Source organism: Neovison vison, chromosome 7 (genome assembly GCF_020171115.1).
Source record: "Neovison vison isolate M4711 chromosome 7, ASM_NN_V1, whole genome shotgun sequence".
In the NCBI taxonomy this organism is placed as follows: domain Eukaryota; kingdom Metazoa; phylum Chordata; class Mammalia; order Carnivora; family Mustelidae; genus Neogale; species Neogale vison.
This window is the reverse complement of record NC_058097.1, coordinates 103,697,276-103,722,174: the sequence shown is the minus strand read 5'-3', so window position 1 is coordinate 103,722,174 and position 24,899 is coordinate 103,697,276. Positions and strand designations below refer to the sequence as shown.

General features: G+C 49.6%; 1 protein-coding gene across 20 annotated transcripts in view; it reads right to left on the bottom strand.

Annotated features, from left to right (window-relative positions):
- Positions 1 to 24,899, bottom strand: part of NCAM1 (neural cell adhesion molecule 1) — a 301,507-nt gene that overhangs the window by 48,686 nt on the left and 227,922 nt on the right. For all 20 annotated transcript variants that reach the window (XM_044257834.1, XM_044257840.1, XM_044257841.1 and 17 more), the window contains exons 2-8: positions 17,556 to 17,630; positions 15,649 to 15,867; positions 14,464 to 14,607; positions 13,920 to 14,057; positions 12,642 to 12,759; positions 12,051 to 12,217; positions 5,067 to 5,209 (exon numbers count right to left, since the gene is read on the bottom strand). In XM_044257834.1, the coding sequence (XP_044113769.1) occupies positions 5,067 to 5,209; positions 12,051 to 12,217; positions 12,642 to 12,759; positions 13,920 to 14,057; positions 14,464 to 14,607; positions 15,649 to 15,867; positions 17,556 to 17,630 (1,004 nt within the window). The remainder of the gene's footprint in view (positions 1 to 5,066; positions 5,210 to 12,050; positions 12,218 to 12,641; positions 12,760 to 13,919; positions 14,058 to 14,463; positions 14,608 to 15,648; positions 15,868 to 17,555; positions 17,631 to 24,899) is intronic.

The window sequence follows — 24,899 nt, the reverse complement described above, 5'->3', positions numbered from 1 at the left end:
ACAGAGGAACGAGCATGCAGAGACCAGAGGGACAGTGGGCCAACATGTCAAACGTGGTTGCCAAGTTCACATCACCGAGAAGCTTGTCTGTCACATGCCAGGGCTGTGTGAATCAAGATCGTTTTTTTAAGGGCGATATCATATGGAGTTATTTGCTTTTCAAATCTGAGTCTTCTTGTTTCTCTCCCAGATCGCTACGGATTTGTGGCTTTCAGAATAAGTAGTTGCTAGGAACAAGACGTTTCCGGTAGCCTGACCTCTGGCCTGTGTGTCTCAGGGAATGGTGGGCTATGCCTTGGTCCTGACCACTTGGTGATGGGGTGTGGCTCATGTGAAGACAATCTGATACGAACACACAGAAACACATTAGGATAGGACTGGTCATGCTCCAGAAATTTTAAGTTCCAGGTTCTTTTCATATGCACATTTGATGACCTCACACACAAGTCTTTAGGAATATGTAAATAAACTAGAAGAAGCCCCCTAACATTGTCCTCCAGTGTCCTCTACCTGTGCCCGCAGGCAGAATATGCCAGACTCTAACTGCTCAATACAGGCACCCTTTCCAGTGTTTATACGTGGGCACCTAGGCTGTATGGAAGAGGAATTCCTCCTGGTGACAGAAAGATCCAGTTTCCAATGAATCCAGAATTTCAAAGCTCTCTCTTTTTTGTGGCATTTGTGGGATACTCCACCAGCTAAAGACTCAAGGCTCATGAAATTCCATTTTTTGTCTGTCTCTTCTGATCTCAACTCCTTGCCCCTCTTCTTTTCCTTAAATATTAAGGTTTCATATGAATTTCTTTACCAGTCAATGTTCAAATAAGCACACAGCAAAAGTGTTCTGCTAGCGACAGATTGTGCAAATCAGCCTCCAAAGGTCTCGCTTAGTATGTAAATGGCACCTGGAACTTAGTCCCAGTCACTCAGATACCAGAGTCTATGTGCTAGACTCTAAAATGAGTCTAGGGAGGATGAGCTGTGGGAGAATGGGGGTGGGCAACCTTTCTTTGCTCTGCGTTATCACCAGGACCTCCAGACACACGGGTCAAACCAATCCCCGTTACGATGTTCATAGATGGTTTGTCTTCTTTTTGGCCAACATAATAGAGACTAAGGAATGGATTAACTTTCAGACAGATGATCTACCCTAATGGTCTTCATGACCCAAATTTAGCTTAGCTCTTATCGGCTGGTGAGCAAAACCAACCCAATTATAACTGAGGCTTAGCCGACTGACCGGCGGCAGGCTCCAAGGAGCAGCAGGGCTCCACCTAGAGACAGGAGCGGGCAGGGTGTGGCGATCAGGCTCAGTGACGGGCTTTTGCTTGCTTTCCCCCCCCCTTTTTTTTTTTTTTTTTTAATGAAGAGGAATATTAGGATCCATTAGAAAGTTGCTAACTCTGTGCCTAAGGTTGGAAGCCTTTTCTCTCCTCTTAAGAAGAGACACCCCTATCTAGGCTTAGTCTAGACAAATACTAGACTTAACTAAGCAATGAAGCAAAAGACCGAGCTGTTCTAACGAGCTTATACTGTAACCAACTTTACTGAAGAAATCATTGAGCCTTCCACAAATGTCATCACAATCCCGAGGAGCACCGTGGCGGTAGGGGCTCCATCGGAGCCAGTGACCCAGAGGAAGTCAAGAGAGCATTCTAAGGGCTCTGCACTTGACCTTGTCCCAGCTGACATTTTTATCAGTGGCTTGGACAAAGACGTTTCATTCAAGTGTCCAGGCGAGACTGGAGGCAACGGCTAATACCGATGCTGGACTGGGGAAGGGTACCGAGCTGCCTGCCCTTGGGCCTTGTGAAGTGGGAGTCACCACTCTTAGACCTTATTACTTTAAAGACACATACACAAAACCGGGGTGGGGGACGGGGTGGGGGTGGGTCCATGTGGCTTGAAACGCCCGAGACCTACAGACCTCTAAGGACAGCTCTGAGGAAAGCCAGGAAGATGGACTAAAATGTTTCTGAAGCCAGAAAGAGTTTGTATATGTGGCACTGGTGGTCGTCAAAATGATTAGAGGTGGCTTCTGGCATTGAGAGGGAAGGGGACCGGTAGTACCGTCCCAGGAAGGGAGAGCCTTCCCCAAGGAAGGGCTGCAACGTCGGGCTGCAACAAACAAAACAATTTTTAGCAGAAATACAAAATTCTGCATTTTTGGTGAAGCAATCAATTGCATAAGAACAGGACAAGGAGGTGTGTGGCCTCAGTGCTGTCTGTGTAAAAACGAGCTGAGCGTTTTAGTTGACCACAAGCTCAAGAGGAGGCGAGAGAATGAGGAAATGGCGACAGCGCTAACACTTCAGCTGCCTGATGGTGCCCAGAACAGGGAACCATCCAGAACAAGGGAGCAGGTCACTGCATGGAAATCTGCATTGGCAATCTGCATTGTCTACACCGGCTCCACAAAACATTAGGGGCGCGGCCGGGGACTGAAACTCTCTGGGACGGGACCACCAGGAAGCCAAAAGGTTGAACCCATGGCATGGGAAACGGAGAAGACCAGTGAGTGTGTCTAAGGGACAGAGAGTGGAAGCTAGTGGAAAATCCAAGAGTTCTCACCCAGAGGACTGAGGGGCAGAGGTGGGAAGACTGAGCATTGGACGGGGCAAGGAAGGCCTTCCGGATCCAGCTGCCTGGAGAGGACAGACACTGTCACCCTTCAGGGAGGGACCACGAGCCTTTCGGGCAGATAAGCTGCAAAGTGAGTGCCGGCTGAGACTGGACAACCTCAAACGGGACCCTCCTTCCCGACCTCTAGGATCCCAGCACTGTGTGTGGTCTAATTCTCAGGAGCCTTCCTGACCTTAACAGGTAGATACAATTGTCCGTTTTTATCTGCTTCATGGACCATCCTGACTTGAAAAAGGACACTGTTTTCTTTCACGACTACAACACTGTGCCTCTGATCATCTCGATCCCTGATCATATACGATGCCCCTTCAGATGGGAGAGAACACGAGGGGCTGCTGCCAGATGCAAGTGAAACTGATTACCCAGAGTCTGGCCGGCATGAACCGGCCATCTTTGTTCTCTGAATTATGAGCTCTCCATGGCAGAAGATGGACGTCAAGCCTCTCTGGGGTTAATATATAACTAATAGAAATGGCAACTTTCCTACGTAGGGTTTCATTTCGGCAAATATGTTAATACGGTGTCATGGCACTGGCCAGTCTGGAGCACTTGAACATGGATTCACCCACGTTCCAGTAATGTCACTCTGAGTAAACTTGAAGGCAGTCCGTAGTAAAAGAAACCACAATCCGACCTATGTGGCTGGGCTTAGATAATTCTCCCAGATTGAGACAAATGATCTACACTAATAGCTGAATTATGCAACCCTCCTTGGTCGGAGATGGTCTCGCTGGATGCCTTTTGTCTCAATACTTAGTAAGTATGAGTGTGGATTGGTGCCTGGTTTTTTGTTCTCATTCTGTAAAAATGACTTTACAGATACAGGCCAGAAGTGCCCACCTATGAAAGAACTTAGGGTAGACACACAAATCTTAATAACCCTTCCGGTCTAGCTTAGCTGCGAAGCTATTCCTAGAAAAGACATCGAATTTAAAAGCATCATTCATCTGGGATAGATATTATTTCTGTCCTTCACTGTAGGTCAGCGATATATACTGGGTCATTCTGGACAAATCACAAGCCTGATGTAGAAATATGTGCCGAGCCGCAGCCCTTTGGTTTAAGCCCTGAAATGTACATTCAATCCACGTAACACACACGATGGGAGCTGAAATCTGAGCTTAGGGTTTAATTCCAATGTTGATAAAGAAAGTATCCAAGTAAACATCACATTTCTTAATCCAGTTGGTTTCCACAATATTGAACAGCATATGCGAGTTTCAAAAATACTTAGCAGTTCCTTGAGCTTTTGTTAAGTTGAATTCAACTGTGGAGTTAAAACTTGCAAAAAATAATGGGCTTTTTGCAACAGCAGTTTCTGTTCCTTTTGATTTCATTTTGTCTTTTACTCATGGGGCAGAAACCAGATCCTCAAGTTCAAATCCCAAATGTGGATCTGCTCTGTCACCCTATCTCTTTTTTGACTTTGAGTTTACCCTCTGTAAGGATTTCCTTTAGGCAGGCAGAAGAGTGAAGATCTATCAACTGTGACAATGTGGTCAATAAGCAATCCATTATAAATGTTCTTTAAGGCTAAGGCCATTACTCCTGACCAGGTGACAAAGCTCTGGCCAACTAAAATGAAGCCCTATACTACAGGGCATATGAGATGGGATTGGAGAAGTACAATAAGAGGGTTTAAGTTGCTTTAAAACGAAGCCTCTTTTTCCTCCTGCTTTTGGCCCACTCTGGAGCAAAAGGCTGCTTGATGTGGGGATACCTCAATCCATACATACGGTCAATGATAATGACAGCTTTCCGGTGGCCTATAAATCTATATGCTTTAAAGCTGAATCTCCCCAGTCATTTCAAACTACCAGGAAGCCTGCTACCATGTGCTACTGAGAGCTGAAGCTGAGTGCTTAGAATGTAGCAGAGAACCTGGTGTGGCATCATCATGAAGAAACTGCTAATTATTTTTGCCTTCAGAACAAAATGATATCCAAATGTGACCGGAAATACAGGCAGACACAAAGGCAACCAAGCTTTTGTGCATAAGTGCATGTACAGCGTGAGGCTACGAAACACAAGGAGAATTCATAGGGTTCATCCCCATCCCTGCTATTTCCAGGACACATTCCCGTCAGGACTCTTTAGAGGATGAGAGCTGGACCCCCAAGCTCTTGGCTTCTCCCTGCTCCTCAGAGCTCTGTAATCCTGGGTTTGAAAAGCACTCCCTGTCTCCTCCCCAGAATGTCTAACTTGACCACGTCCACAAACCTCACAGCCCGGCAGATCTATGCAGGAACCCGTGGCCCTGCCCCTGCATGGCCAGCTGGCTGGGGGATGGAGGCCGTGGAACCGGGCGTGGCCTCTGGGGCCCGCATCCCATCTTCTGGCTCCCCGAAGAGAACGGGGCCTGGGCAGACATGACCTGCTTTGAGCCTGCACCCCATGACCCTGAACTCTTGGTGACGTCATACCTTTTCTTCGCTGCTGATGTTCCGGGTAGAGGTCCTCCAGGTGATGGTGGGAATGGGGTCTCCCGAGGCTTCGCAGGTCAGAGTGACTTGTTCCTCCAGCTCCATGGCGGTCTGGTTCTCCACGTAGGTGATTTTGGGTTTTGCTGAAAAGATAAGACATGTGTGAGTTTGTCTGATTTTTTTTAGTTTTCTGGGTTTAAATTCAACCATGCGCCCACTCATCAGGTTACAGACTTACGGAGTATAAGACCATATTCTAGGTGTTGTGGGAGCTACAGAACTGAATCCCCAATAGACGTACACTTGAGTAGGTGCATGACATCATCAGTGTGCGAGCAAGAAACACAAGATCCTAGAGAAAGAGTGCTCAGGGCAGAGGGTAGAGAAGGCAAGGGCAGAGGTTGAAGCCTTCATGAGAAGAAAGCTTTTGGGCTGGGCCATGAGATCTTCAGTACGTGGAACTTTGGGATGGGGAGAGTCATTCTCAGTGTAGAAAACTGCCTGACTGGGAGCAAAGAAGTGAGGACACGGGAGGAGGGCAGTGTGATGGGGGCCGGTGTTGGCGTATGGCGGCGGGCGCAGGGTCATGGCCGCCTGGTTATGGCGCTTGCTTTGAATGGTCTCCAGGCACTGACAGAAGCCCACTGGCGGTGTTTGATCAGAGGACTGAAGTGATCATTTGTACTTCAAGAAGCCTAATCTACGAAGACACTCTAGATGATTGACAACAGGGGAAACCTTGAGGTGAGAAAACCAATTTGGAAGCTCTGACAGGGCCCCAGATGTGGCGAAATAGAGTCCCGAACTGGGTGGTCCCAGAGGAGGGGCAGACGGGGAAGGGCAGCTTGGAGAGAGATGCTCACGAAAGGTTTCGCTCGAAGTGCCAGATGAACAGAGGGCAAACGAGGCATGGCAAGGATCGAAGGAGGGAATGAGAAGGAGTTCAAGGGACTCTGAGCTCCTCAGTGGCTGGGAGACCTGTGTTAGCTTTGACTCAAGCAAGGAAATGGGGCGAGAGAGGAGTTGGGGCTGCAGAATGGGCTGGGTGGAAAGAAGATGAGATGGGTTCATTTCCCAAATGTTTCGGGTAATGCCAGAAAACACGAGCATTCAAAAGTGAAGTTAAATGCTAAAGCATTAGAGAAAATTGACTTTTCCTGATTTAAAACAATTATACTCTGAAATTACAAAACCTTCCACAGAAGAAAAAAGATAACACAGCACAAATGTAACTTATTTCGCTAATGGGGAAAAAGACGAGGCGAGATAAACAAACAAAAAAATAAATAAATCAAATTTATGGATAAGTTTTGAAAGAATTACATTTCCTTTATATTCAAATTCATACACCGCCTGTGAGTAGGTTAATAAACTCCTCCCTATACACTTCCTGCAAGCTGAGGCCCCCCTGGTTCTGTTTTTATGTCTAGGCTGTGCATTTTCTGCAGCAAATACCTGCTTCTATATAAAATTATCCATTTAGTCAAATATTCTGCTACAGTTAATCTGTACTAAACAGCTTGCTTGGCAAGTCCTTTTTTGACGGCAAGCACCCAGGCACGTCTCAATCCAACGGGGCCAAATGATCACGAATTGGAACTGACGGAGATCACTTGAGCGAGATTTTCCCACAGGAAGGTTTTGTGCTGATCTTGATAAACAAGACTTCCAAGGGGGTCACAACTCATAATGAAAGGACTGTTCACTGCAGCTGGACAGGAGATTTGAGAAAGATAAAATAAAAGTTGAATTTCTACACTGTTAAAATCACAGATTGAAATGAGTAATGCAGGGGCGCCTGGGTGACTTCGTCAGTTAAGCCTCTGCCTTCGGCTCAGGTCATGATCGCGGGGTCCTGGGATAGAGCCCCGCATCGGGCTCACTAATCAGCAGGGAGCCTGCTTCTCCCTCTGCCCCTCACCCTGCTTATGTCCTCGCTCACCCTCTCTCTCTCAAATAAATAAAATCTTCAAAAAAAAAAAAAACGTGTAAAAAAATAAAATTCAGCCACACACCGAATTCACTGAACAGTTGTTTGAATTTTTGGCCTCTTGGAAGCCCAGATGGATATCGTGACCTAGACAGTGTTTGCTGGACTCGTCCTGACCCCTAGGACTTTGTCCGGGCATCAAAAGGTTAACAGAAGACAGACAAGGGATAGATAACGTCTATTAATATCTGGTTTGGCAGCTCCATTTCCCACAGGGTTACAAAGGGTCCACTGCACAAAACTTTAGAAAAAAGCAAACTATATTCTTACTAAAAGCATTATCAACAACAGCTGATTTTGTATAGTCTATAGAGGGCCTTTGGAAGGTGGGCAAGCTTCTCACTAGTGACCTAACCTCTCTATACTACAGAAGCAGCACGCCCATTGTCAGAACTCATTGAAAGCTCAGAATATTGCCTTGGAGTTAGAATATCAATATAATTTATAGTCCCGATCAGGGCACTCTTGAGAGTGAAAAGGGATGTTCTACATAACTCCCCCGGGACAATGGGCATCATCAGGCAAACGGGCAGATGCAAGGTCACGTCCCTCTGCACACAGCATCTAGAGGAACATCTCCAGGTTTTGTCTTCAGATGGTACTTACACCTTCTTAATTAACGTCTGTTGCGGGCCCCTGACTTTGGATCCCCGTTCTATTTTCTGCCTGCTAGAGGGGCACTTACTGCCTCCGAGTGTTCCATTGCAGTTCTCCCCATGGACCCTCCTGGGAGCACAAATGTTCCTGGGAGTTTTCCCAGCACAATGGCTCTTCTCTTCTGGCAAGCCCATGGCTCTGTACCCGGCCACTGAGGGGTGGTCTCAGCTAGTCCCACTCCAACCCAGGCTCCTACATTCCCCAGCCCAAGAAGGGCTCCGCCGCCCTGCTCCTCTGAACTGAGAGGCTGGACATGACCCGGTGCAGCTCCCTTTGGCCTTTACCAGGTGCTGTAACTCACAAGGGCTTTGGTCCTAAGGGGTCAGATAAGCAAGGCCACTGATGAACCCGCCTCAGGCCACAGCAGCATGAGACCTCATGAGCATTTGTGTGAGCGTAACAGGAATATGCAGTGACAAAAATACTTTTTCAGAAGAGCCCATGGGGGAGAAAAGCAAGGGAAATTCACTGCCAAATTTAAAGAAGGGTAGGATGTAACTACTTAGTAAAAAGAGCTTCTGGCTGATAACTAGGGCAATGGATGCTAGAACATCCCCCTTTCTTAGGGAAAAATGATGTCGGTAAGGTACAATTATGGCAGTCTCTAATTTAGATGTGCCCCATACTGACTAATTGCCTTCCCGTCTTGAATCACAGGAGTTCTGAGCTCTGGTTTTATGATCCGAGCTACTGGTTTCTGTGTGCTTCTGCCTCACTGCTGCCAACTCAGCCTCCATGGGGGAACCTGCCTCGCTTCCCCCCTAGCGCTGGGCCCCGCAGCAAGCCAAGGGGAAGAGGCAGGACAGAGAGTAAAAGGAGGAGGGAGCCCCACCTCACTCACCCCCCCCCCCCGACCGCATGTCCTGGCCTTACTACCAATCTCCTAAACCAAGGGAGGCCAGAGGAGGAGGGAGAGGAGGTTAAGAACATGAAACAGACAGGAAAACTGTGTAGGTGAGGAAGCTTCCCAGGAGGCTATGTGAACTCCCCCGAAGCTCACAGAGGGGCTTCCGTTCTGGATGGGGGCAAGAGTCCTCGGAGTCTGTGCTTTCCTTACTTGTCTCTGCAGGAGTCTGGCCACCTCTCCTCTATTCGCTTTTCTGGATAGCATCTATTCTCCTAGCTTCGGTCTTGGGGAAGAAACTGTGTGTGTGTGGTTGGGGGTGGGGGTTGGTGCAGGAGGGAATGCTTGGTGAGGAAGGGGGTGGAAAGACAAAGTCTGCCTTGCCACAGTTCCTGCAGGCAGAATTCACTTCCTGCCTCGTTAGCTCCGCCCCTACACCTGATCCCACTCTCCACGGGCCCCACCTGGCTCCTGACTCAGTACCCACGCCTCCTTTGCCTCCTTCGTGGGGTAGCCACCAGCAGCATAGAGGCCTGCAAGAGAATCCAAGACCTGTTCCTGACCAGCCGGTGAGAACGAGGCTACTTCTACAGACAAACCGTGTGACCCATGGTGGCACAGGGAGGGCGCAGGGAGGGCACGCTACCTTCAACGTTCTCAGCCATCCCATCCGTAATTCAGATGTCGTCTGTGTTAAGTGGAGCTTCACGGGGTGATAACTTCCCTTTGCTAGCTCAGGAAAAGGGACTTCCAAGCCAGCTGCCTGGGTTGGAGCCCTGGTTCCTTGGGTAGGCCACTCAGTTCTCTGGGCTCAGTTTCCTCACTTGTGACATAAGGACAAGGATGAAATCTACCACACAGCCTTGTGCTGCGGATTGCAAGTCCGTTACACACAGGACTTCAGGTGGTGCTTGACACATTAGAAGCGCTCACTTCCTGTTGGGTATTATTATTACTTTATGGTGCTAACACCTGAGAATTTCCCAAGACAAGGGATAGTTAGCCATTTCTAGACTCACATCCTTACCATCTGCCTGTGCTTCATTCACATAAAACAAACGGCTCTGCTTTCCCTTAGGCAAATTCTAGCACCTACAATTTGCCAGACACTGTCCTCGTAGCTGGGGGTTCACAGTCCGTCTGCAAGGAGCTCACATTCAGCGCGGCGCGCATCCTTCCTGCCTCCGTGTCTGTGCCCGGGCAGCCTGGGGTCCTCACCCATGGCCACCCTCCTTCACCTGGGAAGCCCTGCTTGGGAAACAGCACGCGGTGTGTGAAGACCTCTCTGCCATTTGTCTCTCATGACCACAGGTCTTCTTTTCCTCTAAAACACGGTGCCCATTGCCATTCTGAAGTCCTTACAATGGGCCGTCATTAAAAATTTCAGCGTCGGTCATCCGTGAGCCCACGGAAGAGGACAGAGCACGTATTATTCATCCTCATCACTTTGACAATGGCTGGGCCCACACAGGCACTCAAACATAACCTGCGGACACTCTCTATTATCATTTATACGCTTCTACGTTCCTCTCCCTCCCCATGTTTGTCAGAGTTAAAGGACCACATCATACTCATCTCTCAGATGCCCCTCGGTCCAGCAACAGGCTGCTTCATCAGTATCTGTTCAATGAAGGACTACGTTAACAATGCACCTGTCTTTACAATGTGGAAGAACCTGAAACCCGAGGGACTGGGGAGGAGAACTAGATAAAGAACCGTGAAGAATGTTTCCCAAGGCAGGGATGTGTGGGTGGCTCAGTCGGTTAAACGTCTGCCTTCAGCTCAGGTCATGATCCCAGGGTCCTGGGCTTGAGCCCCGCATCAGATCCCCTGCTCAGCCGGGAGTCTGCTTCTTCCTCTGCCTCTCCCTCTCCCTGCTTGTGCTCGCTCTTTGACAAAGAAATAAAATCGTAAAAAAAAAAAAAGAATATTTTCCAAGGCCGTCAGCTTTCACTCTCCAGTATATCCAGTTGCTATGAACAGAACTGATAACCTGTTTCTAAACCCAACTGCCATTAACAGAGAAATAAGATTTATTTATGATGAGCAGGTCCAGCTGCACACGTCAGAGGTCTCCGACCAGGCCCAACAAGCAGGTCCCAGAGGGTTCCCAGGCACACACTGTGGCGACCTGGGAACCACAGGAACCAGAGCTGCCCTCCGGGGCCTGGCGGCACCATCTACACTGAACCAGCTTCCCTGTTTTGTTTTGTTTTGTTTTTTAAATGAGAAACAGAGAGTGAGAGAGAAGTGGGAAGGAGCCGAGGGAGAAGGATGGAGAGAATCCTAAGCAAACTCCGCGCTCAACTCGGGGCCTCATGAGGGGCTTGATCTCATGAGCCTGAGATCATGACCTGAGCCGAAATCAAGAGTCGGCTGCTTAACTGATTGAGCTGCCCAGGCGCCCCATGTCTTTTTAAAAAAACATGAGCAGGAAGTGTTGAAAGCCAATAGGTTATGCATTTCTCTGCCACAAATTCTCTTTTCAAGGTCAGGTCAAGATGCATTTCAGTTCCAAATGAATGGAAATGAACTGAGTCTATCAAGATGGAGTGAGCAGACACGACGGGCTCTTCTCATGGCTTTGATGGCACCATTTCACACGGGCCATGGAAAGAAGCAAGGGACACATAGGCAGTCAGCCGTTGGTCCCTAATGTTTACCACAGGTCTTCCCGAGGCCGGCACTGGTTGGAGTGGCAGAGATAAAGCGGGAAAGAGACAGAAAAGCCAGCAATCCGCTATCCCAGGGTTTACCTGCTTCTTGGAGATGGGAGACTGCAATCCCCAGGGCAAATATGGAAATGAGGCCAGGTCGGGTAGGACAAGTGTGGTGAAGAAGGTACAGTCAGATCGATGGAAGCGCTCGGGGTGGGGGGTGGGGGGTGCATTCGCCAGGGCAGTGCAGGAAGGATTCATCGAGAAGGCAGGTTGAGGTGAGAGGTGAATGGTGCCGAAGGCAGCTCAGAGCAGATGTGGGGGAACGACATTCCAAGCAGAAGAGGTATCAAGTGCAATGTCCCGAAGACAAGAAAGCAGCTCAGTGTCATCTGAGCCACAGAAGGAAGGCCTGAGGGGTTGGAGAGTTTTCGGTGTGGAGCAAAGTGGAGGAAAGACGAGGCTGGAAAGGAGGGCAGGGGCCAGCTCAGGTTAGGTCTCGCAGGCCAGGGCGGGCCATCTGATTCTATTCTGGTTGCAACAGGAAGCCACGGGAGGATTTTAAACAGAGGATGGTGTTTGAGGTCATTCTGGTTACTGTGAGGCGGGGCTGAGGGGGACCACATGGTGGGGGGAGGACCAGGTAGGAGGCTGGGAGGCTGTCACGGACCAGGAGAGGAGGCAGATAACGTGGACTTGGGCTTAGGGGGTGGAGCTGGCAAATGTGGTTGCAGCTGGGACAGATTCCAAGGCAGAGAGAATGGGGTCTTGCTGCTGGCCCGAGCGTGTAAGAGGAACTGTGGCAGAACAATGACCTTGACCTCCACCGTCCTTACCGAAGACTTTGAGGTGGATGGATGCATCCTGCTCTCCAGCCTTATTTTCGGCGATGCACACGTATTCCGCCTCGTCGCTCTTGTCCACCTTCCTGATGGTCAGCTCGGAACTGTCATCGCTGAAGATGTACTTCTCGTCTTCCTCGTTCTCTATCTGTTCCCCGTCCCTACATGGTGCAAAAAAGCCAATTGCCATGATTTTGGCCGCGGAAGTACAAGGCTTATTTTTAACCCGTCTCCACGGAATGCAGACTGAGCCCACGGAAGGACTCGGTCTTCAGACAAAGTCAACACCCCAAACTGTACTTCCACACATAAACCTTTGCTTCCTCTGCCTAAACCTCTGTTTCTCTCCAAGGGCTGCACACTGCCTACACACCTCCCAAAGAGGGCCTCCCAGCCCACGCCCTCTGGCTCTGCCCCCTTGGAAGGGATCCAGTGCTGGAGCGGAGAGCAGCTTACAGAACGGAACCCGTGCTACACCTGCAGCTGATCCCAGCGGCCCACACCCATGCCACGGACACACCAGCACGGAGCTCCACGCTCCCTGCTCCACGAGCCCACGATAAAAGGCACGGGCCAGGTTCTTACTTTGTCCAGCTCATGGTGGGCTCTGGGAAGCCTTTGGCGTCGCACACCAGGGTGACGGACTGGCTGAGGTTGGCGGTGGCATTCACGATACTCTGCCTGGCCTGGACGGTGGGCGGCACTGAGGGAGAGGAGAGCTGTCAGGGGGGGTGTGGAAACCTGCAGGAACCCAGTGGCCCGGAGAAGAGGCACTTCCGGGGGACCTTAGGCCGGAGGGTCACGGCCTAGAGGTCAGGAGCTCTGTTTGCGGAGTTTGCATGAGGGATCTAAACTCTGATGTGTCCTAGAAAATCATTCCAAACGGAATAAGTCATCCGCAAACATGCATCAGTGGCTTTCGACAATACTAGATATCGTTACATGTAATATATAATATTGGTTTTTAACAAAATAGCTTTAAAATCTACATTAATAGGCCTTACTCCTTTTAAAACAGGATTCAATTCATAGCTGCTAGATATCATGATGTGTTTTCTCAGTCGATGCGTATCAATCTTATAGCTACCACGGTAAGTGGAACTTGATGCTTTTTGGACAAAAGGGGGCTCTTGATTCTGGAAAAAGTTGAATAATGCCTGTTCTCAGTGCTTAGATGGTTAATACCAATTGGAAATGGTTAGATGTCACCAGCCCACCAAGTGACATTTCTCTGGCACTGTCATAAACAGCCCTGTGCACAAACAGTTTTTACCAAAGGAATGAGAGGGGGAGAATTTGGCAAAAAATATGTATCAAAAGCCAAAAACAATTCAACCCTAATTTACTTATTTTCTTAGTACTGACATTATAATTTCCTGTAAACATCTTGTAAATGTCAGATCGATTCCACGGGTGTGTTTATTTGACACACTGCAGATTAAGATTAATAAGACTGTGGCCCATGATTCTGACTATTCTGAGGACTGAATTGATAATAATATTTTCTTTGAACATTGAACCAAGGGGGACTAACCCCACAATCATGATAACATCAAGGACAGTGAAGGATGAATAAGGATTTATCAGAAAGCACGGGGAAAGTTTCCAGTGCTGTAAGACAGTGAAGGACATTCAAGAATGGCGCTAGGAGTCCCCGGGGTTAAGGGAGACCCAAAAGGCAAGTGTATTCAGAAAAAAATCAAAACAAGCCAGAGGCTATCCCAGGAGGGACAATTCACTTGAGACAGATGCGTGAGTCAGGACGGGATTTATTTAACAGACCGAAGAGGAAGTTACGGAGCATGATTTGGGGGTGACCAGGCGCTACTAATGGAGAGAGCAGGAAGAACGCGATCTCCTCACCATTCACAATGACCTGAATGTCCTTGAAGTTGATCTCCCCCCGTGCCAGGATCCTGCCCTCGCAGCGATAAGTGCCCTCATCTGTTTTCTTGATGTCCCGGATCTGCAGGTAGTTGTTGGACAGGACTATGAATCGGACTAGAAGAGACAAGAGGCGGGTTCATCCAAGGATCAGTCAGAGAACTCTGGAATTTGCAGGAAGGTTGCAGGGCCCTTCTTCTCTTCCCTAGCGACAATCTAGAGCTAGGGGTAGGTTGTGGAGGGGGGCAGTGGCTTTACACCGACATCAGGACATGTGGCCCTGGCACTGACAGCCAAGAGCAAAAGTCTACAGGAAATTTGTCTTTCTCTTTGGAGACAAGGTCAAGTGCCTGGATGTGCAAGCTCGGGACATTCACGCATTCGGGACCTGAAAGGCACACAGGGCTGTGGGACACCGGGATCTGAAGCTGGGTTGGAACACCTCAGAGGCTGGCTGAGGTGGAAACCCTAGGGGACCCAGGGCCTGGGTGGAAGGGCAGCCACCAGGGAACTCAGGCCTCACCGTCTTTCGTCAGGACGACATCTCGGCCTTTGTGTTTCCAGATGATGGTCGGAGGGAGGGAGCTGACCACATCACACACGATCACGGCATCTTCCCCCTCCCTGAACTCTTGTGGGGTTGGTGCATTCTTGAACATGAGCTTCTCTGGAAAACGAGCAAGAGGAGAGTGAGGGCAAACAGCCGCTTCCCCCTCAATGACCCCTTTTCGCTAGAGCCATACTGCTCGGGCTCCAGCTGTAGGCAGCTCTCAGTCCAAATACACGGTGGCCCAAGAGAGGGTCCCGCCCCATCCTTGGCCAAGATGCCAGACAAAGCAGCTGGTGTAAGCAGGGGAATGCGGCATCGATGTTGGGCAGTCAGTGTCTATTCACGGAGTGCTGAATTTATTGTACTTTGTGTGGAAAGGGTCTATGGAGGTAAAGGAGTCTGTCAAGCAAGGATCCCTGGCCATGTGGGACGATGCTAATGAAGCACGAAGCCAGGCGGAAAGGACTGGCATGACACCTAGTCCACAACGACTGGTCATCAGCCCTTCCTCCGTCTCCCACCCGTCTGACACCCCAAACCCATTTACCTAGAGCAGAGAACATTCTGAAGAACGCAGCGGAGGAAAGGCAGGCTTAATGGGAGTAAATACTATGGCGATCAATACTCTTCCATTAGCTGTCGCCCACCATTACACTGGCCAGCGAGACAGAGGCATGATAACAAGGTAATGAGATGCCACCTCCAGACCGGGTTTCACGGACAATGGGAACCGCCTGCTCTGAGTGGCCCCGAGTGTTCAGATAATAACCCCCCCCACACCCCACTGAGCCTTTGGACTCCATTAGCAGCAGGGGAGAGTGAAATAAGAGGGGAAACTTGAATGGCACGATAGTCAGCCAGCGCCTGGAGAAGGGAAGGGGAACCCTTAGCCGCCCTCTGGGAACTGTGTAATTTGAATTTAGAGAATGGAGGCCAGAGGGAGGTAGCTGGGATCCGTGTGAACCGGGGCTGTGAGTTCTGAGCTGGCTCAGGATCATTTAAGAACATGCTGGAGCTCTCAGCTCAGTTCAGAAAAGACTCCGGGAATGGAAAGGAAGAAGGCCTCAGGCGGCCCTCGGCAGACACCGCACTCTGCCTGCATCTTCCTGGCCAAAGGAGAGGACTGGCAGTACGGAAGGAGACGGGGGCGGCTCTTACGGAAGATCTTCACGTTGACCGTGGCCTCCGACTCGCTGCCATCCTCGCCAGTGACCACACACTTGTAAATGCCGGCGTCGTCAATATTGGCGTTGTAGATGGTGAGCGTGGAGGAGGAGTCATCGTTCCACACCACGGAGATCCGCTGCTGGTTCGGGGTGAGCTTCTCTCCGTTGGGGGAGAACCAGGAGATGTCTTTGTCTTTGGCATCTCCTGCCACTGAAGAGGAAGAGATTATTTTCAAACCGCAGGAGTTAAAAAGACGACGTGCCCTCCGGGGTGACCGAGGGTACTCAGCAAGAGCCACGGAACAAGAGGTCACGGGCTTGATGACCCGGCAGGGAGACCATTCATGTGGAGGACGTGATACCGCCTTCCCCTGGCTTCCGTGCTTTGTTGTGACACACACACCACCACTCAGGGTGCCTGGAAAGAACTCGACGACCCCCTGTGAGTATGCCTTTTCCTTAGTGAGGGAAATGGAGAGGTATTTGCTGAGGACCTACTGTGTGCTGGCTCCTAAGTGAGCAGCTCCAGCCTCCCAGAAGACAGAGCAGAGGGGATTCAGGTCTAGGATCTGAGCTCAAGGGCCTGGCGAGTCTGTGCCAACTAATCAGCTTGTTTGTGAGGGCTCGGACTGTGGTCTCCAGAGCGGAGGAGGGGACATTAGACATCATCTAGGAGCGTGGATTCCAACCCGTTTTATTCTACACTTGATCTTAGCCTTCTAGCGTCTGGCCCCGCCAAAACTGGCACGACTGTCATTTCAGCACCCCCTCTCAGACAGATACATCTGTCTCCGTCAGGAAGACAGCCTGAATCACCCATGCGTCCTCTCCCCGGGCACCGAGGAGAGGCGGGTGCTGCTGCGTGGCCGTCTCAGACCCTGTGCGGGAACGAGGGCTCCGGGCGCTCTCTGCACGGCGCCCTTCCCCAGGCCACACCACCCAGCCCTGCACAGATGCTTAGTATGGAAATGAAGCCGTCTTCCTTTCAGGGCCCATCATGTTTTCAATAAATATCGCTATTTGCAAGATGTGCTGTGGGCTCCACGGCTGCATCTCCAGATCATTTAAATTGCTGTAATGAAGGCAAAGCTGGAGTGAACACATCCGGCGGCCACCAGGCACCTCGTCCAACGCAAATCATGTTCGCATTTAAAGGCCCCTCCCTGCCAAAAGCTGCTCGCTAAATGTCACGGTTTACACCTAGCTCAGCTCAACGGCCCTGCTTCTTCCACGATCCGAATCCCAGTCCTGTCACAGACGGGGAATCCAAAGCCTAACCCGAAGCTTTTCCTCCACAGGACGTTTCCTGATGATTTCTGAGCTGTGGAAACGGGGCACATTTTCTAAACAAAGAACAAGGACACCAGATCCGACAAAGCCCGGGGCTCCAGTGTGGGGACCACAGGATGGAATATGGGTATTCACGACAGACCTGGAAAACCTGGGACCCACATCCTCACAGCACAAGAGAAACCAGTGTGCAATTGTCTTTCAGGCAAGTTTCTGACTTTTCTGGATTTTTGTGTCCTGGGAGAGTCTAAGAAATAAGCCTTACGCTGACCCCCTGATGCATGGTTTCTGAGTCAGGCAGAGAAATCCGGCTGGATACAGAGCAGGGAATCCGGGGTGATTCGCTATTTGGGAACTGCGCTGACTTTCCTCAGGAAATCCCTAGCCCTCCTCTGCCACCATGCAGAAGCCCAGAGGACATTTCTCTGTGTCATGGAAGCCCTTCGTGAGAGGAAGGAAGAGGGCCTGAGAGCTTCCCTGGCCCTCTGGCCGCACCATCAACCCTCCAGTGGGGCAGCTGCAGGCGGGACTGGCCATGCACACACACGGACCACGGGCTGCCGCTGGATTCACTCTTTCCTTAAATGCAGTGGGGCTCGGGGCACTTGCCTTGGCATAAGAAGAATTTGGATTCTCCAACGCTGATTTCTCCTTGGCTGGGGACGATATCCACCTGCAGAGAAACTGAAAAAGACAAAGTCCAGCTGAAACACACACCAGGATTTTTGATAGGGGAACCCAGAGCTTTCATTCAAAAGTGGGGTCTCCCTGCTTGCATTAAGAAAGAGTGAAGGGAGGATGTGGTCTGGGTTGAGAGCCTGTCACCAAAGAATCCACGGTTCCTGTGCCAGAGCCAGGAATGGACATGGTCCGGATCCTTCCCTGTGGAATGGCGATCCCCTATCAGACAGCGCAGGGTCCTCTGGGAGATTTGGGGTGACACCCCACCACATGTTTCTGACCTCTTGAGTAGGCCACGGTCCTTCTCGGAACAGAAGCACTTCTGAGATTCAGAGAAATAACAGATCAGTTATTTCTGGAAATCAGCCTTAAGTGTCCCCACGGCCTTGTGACAAGGAGGCCTGCCACTCCCGACCTCTCCAGTTCCCCATGTCACCGTGCTTCATGACTACAGAGGAGGAGTCACCGTGGTGACCCGGACGGATCCGGAAACAGGGGACGCCTACTGCTCAGCCCGCCGGGTGAGCAGGGGACCCACACCCCTCTTTCCGGGAGAGGAGACGGTGCACAGCCTCGTCACTGCAGTCAGTCAGGTGCCCTGCGGAGTTCCCTGTATCGCCTGGCTACCTGCGCTGGATTTTCCTTTGACGATCGCCGTGCTCTGTCATTCCTCTCCACCGATAAGAGAGAGCACACCGCCCGGCATCCCACAGACTGCCGGGTTCATTCAGTTCCTCGAGTATCTGCTCGGAGCAGATAACTGTTCCTCATGAAAATATAGTTTTAGGGCAGGGGAAAAAAAACTGCTTTTATCCATTTGGATTCAACTTCCTTCTGCCTCCCCTCCTCTCAGGGAAAGTAAATGTGAAAGCTAAAAGCTAACGGACATTTGGTTAGACGCATGTCGCCTCTTCAAGCGGATACGGAGGCGGGCCGGGACCAACAGGCCGGGTAATAGAGACTCAGTGAGCCCTTCCTTCCAACGGCCATTTTCTCTGCGCTGCAGAACCCGGGCCTGCTGGTTGCCATGGAGACGGACGCGCAGGCGGAGCTGCTGCGGGTCTCAGTCTGTGCTCTGTGATGAAGGGGCCGCTGGGCACTCAGCAGAGCAGACGGATCAAAGGGCCTGTGGGGGGCTGGCCAGGGGAGCCGTGGGGAGCACTGGGCCACTGGAGGCGAGACCCTGCTCGCCACCAACGACAAGGCAGACCCCGGAGAAGCCGCAGAGGCAGAGAGGGAGGATGTTGAGTGCTCCACCATGAGAACTAGGGGAGGCTGGACTCCGACCTCCCAGGGCTGGTTTGGAAGGAACACCGCAGTAATGCGGGGGCAGCCCGCTCACTGGGTTTACTGCCAATGACTCCCCCGGGGCCCGGGACTGTACTCTCAGAGAGCAGCGGAAGGGCATCCCCTACCGTTCCCGAAATGCCAGACAACACACAGAGCTGAGAGGGCAGCTCACAATGGGGTCTCTAGCTGTGGTGCTTCTCTCGTCTCCTCTGGCCAGAGCTAGGTGCGCTCGGCTCCAAATCGAGGGAGCCAGGAGGAGTCTCAACCAGCACCATGTTCCACTTGCTTCTTTCTCCCTCAAGAAAGAGAGAGAAAGTGCCTTCGCTAAGATCATCTCTGTTTAGGGCCAAGGTGGTGGTGGCCGTAGAGCCCAGGCCCCCTGGCTCCCGGGGAAGCGTTCTTTCCATTACAATGCTGCCTCTCTGAATAGAGGATAAAAAGTTTCCACTCATTCGCTTTAACGAACAATCTGGAGAACATGAGGCAGGCCGCTCGGGTTCACCATCCCTTAACAAAACAGAGCAAGCCCAGAGCTGCTAAGGCTGTTTCCGCTCCGGGGCCGGGTCTGACGGCGAGGGCTGCAGGCCAGCTCCATCCATCGTGAGGCCAACCAAGGCCTTTCCACTCTGTCCGCGGCTCGCGTTCCACGGAACAATGGGCCCGTAAAAGCCCCGGAGCCGTGCCTGTGCCATCCGTCACCTAAGTAATGGTCCTTTCTGGAGTTTACTGGGGCATTCTTTAGAGAATTCGAGGCATATTTCTGCCGGAAAGGTTCACGGGCCCATATGCCGAGCATCGGCCGCCAGCTCCGACATATGGATCCTGTTATTGTCACAGAGCCCTCGCTGCCTCGAGAAGGATATTCTTATCCCAAGTGAAAAAACAGCCTTCATCTTTTCAGCTCTTTTCAAACGGAACATGACTCTCCGGGGGCCAGAGAACACGGCGAGGCTCAAGAGTTTCAGACCCAAATGTGGCCCGTCTCCTCCTCTGGGCCCCGGAGAGCGATCAGAAACAAGAGTTTCAAAGGAATTCGCGGCTTAAGCAGAGCCCATGCATACATTCATCATCACCACAGAAGTTTTTTAGAGAAGACATGTCCGTCCAGACTCCCGGCACACATGGAAAAGGTAGCGTGATTCCTCCTGCAAAGCAGCAGAGTGAACGCTGGGCCAGAGGAACCCCAGACTCTAAAAGTCAACGCTTGGATGTTTTCCACCAAAGCACAATGGCTTATAACTCTTCCTCAAACGCACAGCCTTGAATTATTAGGTTTAATAACGGTACGTGGAAATCCGGCTCTACTCTCCAAACCTGTTCCCTCTGCTTTGTGGTGCCCCGTCCTCCTTACTCGATTAGGCCTTTCATTGTTTGCAATAAAAATTCCTCCCACAACTTTTGCCTTTCTCCGGTTGCACATATACGTGAAAATTCCTCACCAGGCATAACTCCTACCTTTAAAGACACCTAGGAAAACCCTTCTCCCTGAAAAAGTATTTCAACTCTTGCTTTGCACAAATGCTCTGCGAAAGGCCATGCGTTACCCTACCCCCTCCTAGATGCGTCCAGAGATGCACACTGACACGCATGGGTGTCTGGACCCAAAGGGTCACCATCCCCCACAGCCAGATCACAGGTTCTGGTTTACAAAACATACGCCATTCCTTCGTCTGAAGCTCACAACAGTTCAGAGACATAGGAAGGGCCTACCTGATTGTCTCCATCCTATACAAGAGAATTTTAATGCTCAGAGAAGCAAAATAACTGGCCTTGGGTGACTCAGCTAATGAGCAGTTAAGATTCAAAATCATCTGATTCTCCCCCCCCCCCCATTTATTTATTTGACACACAGAGAGAATGCACAAGCAGGGGGAAAGGGACAGGGAGAGGGAGAAGCAGACTCCACTGAGCAGGCAGCCCAATGTGGGGCTCGATCCCAGGACCTGGGATCGTGACCTGTGCCGAAGGCAGATGCCCAACAAACTGAGACACTGAGGCACCCCAAAATCATCCAATTCTAAGGCTCCAGCTCTTCCCTCTACACCCCACAACCACCACGGACCTTTGGCTGGCTATCTCATAGGCTCATGATGACCTAGCAGTTACCATTTGCTCTCTTTCCAAATCATGGGTTAGAAGGAACAGAGTGTACAAACTTCTCACAGTCAAGTTGCTCTTTCATCTCTACCCTGGTTACCCTAACTGGCCTCTTCGCGCACATAGCTATATTATATGATCATAGCATTATAACCTCGATTTCACAGATGGGGAGGTGGAGGCCCAGAGCCATAAGTAATGGTAATGGGGGAGTCCAGATTCCAACCCAGGCTGGATGGAGTCGAAAACTCCAGATATTTCTGCCATACTCTTCCAGCCCTTGTGAACAGACAGAAAAAGGGTTCTCTTAAGAACAGAATGACCTCCCTGCCCCCGTGCTCATCTGATTTAAAAAGTAAAATAAGCTTGGGGGAGATCTGTACATTTTCAAATGTGTTTTCCGTTTAACTGTTTTTTAAAAACCAATGCTATGTTCGCAAAGAGGCACACTTAATTTAGCAAACTGTTTTAGAGGTAAATAGAAGTTCGGGCACCCTCGACTTTCTAGAGAAGCAAGAGAAATTCCTTTAGTTGCTAAAGAAAAGTGAATTCAGATTTTAGTTCATAAAACATGCTAAGGCACTTACCGGGCGAGGTGCAATTCTTACCAAAGCAAAGCAACAGAGAAAAATTATTCTGAGTTAAAGAAGGAGACCACGGATTTCACTGGAGTCAGTGACTTCTTGCTGTAGTTTGATTTTTACCGGTTTTCTTTTCAAGATTCTAATGTGTTTGACAAGGTAGGAGGTAACAGCAGAATGCAAACCCAGGTCTCTCCCACGGATAATTGAAAATATTTTCTTGTTAAATGGTGATAAAAATGCTAATTGCTGAGGAAGACGGACTGTAGGTGTGCAGCAGGCCCGGAACCAAGGTAAGGAGATGCTCTGGTCACCCATTTAAGGGTGAACAACAGAGGATTAATGTGATTGGTGACTATGCACCAGATAAGAGAATTTTCCAGAACCTATTTAATAACAGCTAAGGATTTTTGAAAAAGACATCAAAGTGTCACTATGCATTTATTTTGTTAGCTATTGTTCTAGAAATGAACCTTGCATATCACCGTTCTCAAGCACTTCCATGGAGAATTGTATTTTATTTTTCAATTATAACTGAATGCTAACTCTCTTTCATGTCACCGTACCCATGGGAGATTCAAATGTCTGGACCAGGAGTGTAACAACGGAGGGGCCCCCACTTGCCTCTAGCAGTTTGCTCTCCTTATGAGGAAAGCACCTGAGAGAACATACAGGATAACTTGAGTACTAAACCAACCAGACTCAACGAAAGCAAAGCCAAAACCTATGTGGCAATACTGGTGCATGGCTGAGGCCCGGGACTCTGGACCAGACTGTTGAGTGTGAATCTCAGCTGTGCCACTTACTAACTGTGTGATCTCGCCGTGTGTTTTAACCTCTTGGTGCCTCTGTTTTCTTATCTGTAAAATGGGGACAGATGGAGGGTTGTTGGAAAGACAAAATGAATTAATATTTGTGAAGCACTTAGACTAGTGTCTGGCACATAATAAACATCTTATGCTTGCTGTGTATTATTATTCTTAACAAATCTGCATTAACAACCCTTACTGAAGAAATTATTTTGATCACAGTTTTTGAGGGAAGCAATGTTTCTCTTTATGGCTTAAGATCAGGTAACCTTCTCGAATGATCCAGTTGGCCAGGTGGCCCAATTCCACTCTCTACACTAATTTAGGATATCCTACTTGCTAATCCCAACTTTATTGGTAAAAAGATGACTGAATTCAATCAAAGGCAAACAATAATAATGCTCTAGACAACCACTTCACTGTGGTCTGTTTTCTCATCTGTAAAATGGAAACGATGGTAAGATCGCCTTTGTGTGGCCGGACTGTCATGATAATTAATGTCAGGAGAGAGCCATAGTTAACAAGTCAGGGTCTGGAGCCAGGAAGGCCTGGGACTAAACCCCGGCTCGGACTCCAGGTAAAACTCTGAGTTCTCAGGAGAAATCTCTGAGCCAGTTTGCCACATTTGTATATGAACGTAACGACCCTATTTATTTACCTCCAGGCATGTTGAGATGATTTAGAAAAGTAATGTATATAAAGTACCCAACACCAGCTCAGGCTCTGTTGGCTGTTTTTTACATGGTGGTACATGTATGATAGCATTTGAACTCACACCCCCCCCAAACAAACAAAATCCCCCATACTGCTTGTAGTAAGAATAAGAGAGTGGGAACCCTTTACAGACTATTCATAGACACATATTATGGTAACTGTGCATGTTCATATCTATGTGTATCTATGGTCTATTCACTGTGAGCCTAGACAAACGTGTGTGTGTGTGTGTGTGTGTGTGTGTAGAAAAATGCAACTGGTCAGATTGCTATTGCTTCAAAAAGCAGCTAGACGTAGGTAAATTTATCTCATTTTGGGAGAGAAAAACCAATAAATAATTAGTAATCACAAGGAGTCTCGCCCTTACTAGACACATGAGTCCTATAATTCTGGCTTGAGTTACTGCGGATACCAGCTGGGCAGAGGAAGAAAATGAAGTAGACTGTTTCACTTTCAAATATTAACCCAAAAGTTAAATGTCATTTTATTTTATTTTAATATTTTATTTATTTATTTGACACACAGAGAGAGATCACAAGTAGGCAGAGCAGCAGGCAGAGAGAGAGGGGGAAGCAGGCTCCCTGCTGAGCAGAGAGCCTGATGTAGGGCTCGATCCCAGGACCTTGAGACCATGACCCGAGCTGAAGGCAGCGGCTTACCCCACTGAGCCAACCAGGCGCCCCTAAATGTCATTTTAAAGGAACTGTAAAATACATGTTCTCAGAGATTTTTGGCTTCAGGTTCTGTATAATGTCATCACAAAGGCAGACTGTACCCTAACTGCCGCTGGAAGCATCCTCATTGCTTAAAGCTGGCTTGTAGCAGCCACCGAAACCATCTAGAAGCCATGTGTAAGGCTGCTCCGTTGGGGCCCCATCTACGGAAATGCTGATTTCTAATTCCCATCTAAACCTAAACATCAGAAGTCATCTAGATAGGGCTCCCCGGCCAACTAAGTTTATAACGAGACCCTGGGGAAGTCCTCTGTGTGAACGGGCCAGACCCCCGGCGTCCCCCCGGATGCCAGCCAGCCGAGAGAGTGAAGGAAGCCCTTCAGAAAGCTGTGGTCTTTCCTGGTTGAGCTGATGTGTCAGAGCACAGTTCAAGACGGGAAGAGGAAGGAAGGATTAATCTTGAGGGTGGTGGAAGGTTCATTCTTTATTCATCAGAATAGAGACACCAAAGCTCCCAGTGTCACAATGAAGCCGTACGCCCAAGTTACAGATGTATGTAGACAGTGCTACCCTGAATTCACTCAAAGGAGATGCGGGGTGCCTGTAACAGACAGGTTTCTGAAGTCTTTCATTTTAATAAAACTACCCAAACTGGACAATATTTCCTTACAATAAAGGGTCCCAGTGAAAATTCTCTTTAGCGTCCTCAGATCCCCTGGCTCTTCCAAAGTGATGGGGGGAGGTGTGGAGAACATGAACATGGCCTTAGAATTCTTCAGCTTCCCATGTCATATGATACTATAATAGACCTTACAACAAGGGAAAAAAGTCCTGAGCATCGCTGCACAACCAAAGCCTACGAGATTAATCTGATACCCCACTTCCCCAGACGTTCCATCCTATGGAACTCTGGTAGCCAAACAGCAAAATCACCTGTCAGGAGCAGGGGGCTCTATTTCTTAGCATCCTACATGACAGGAGCTGCTGGGAACCAGGACTAACGGGGTGTCGGCTCTGTATCATGGGGCTGGCTTCACGTCAGAACACAGAGCCAAGGCACGTAATGGTTTCAGTTCTCTTGGCCTCCCCGAGTTCACTGGGCCACAT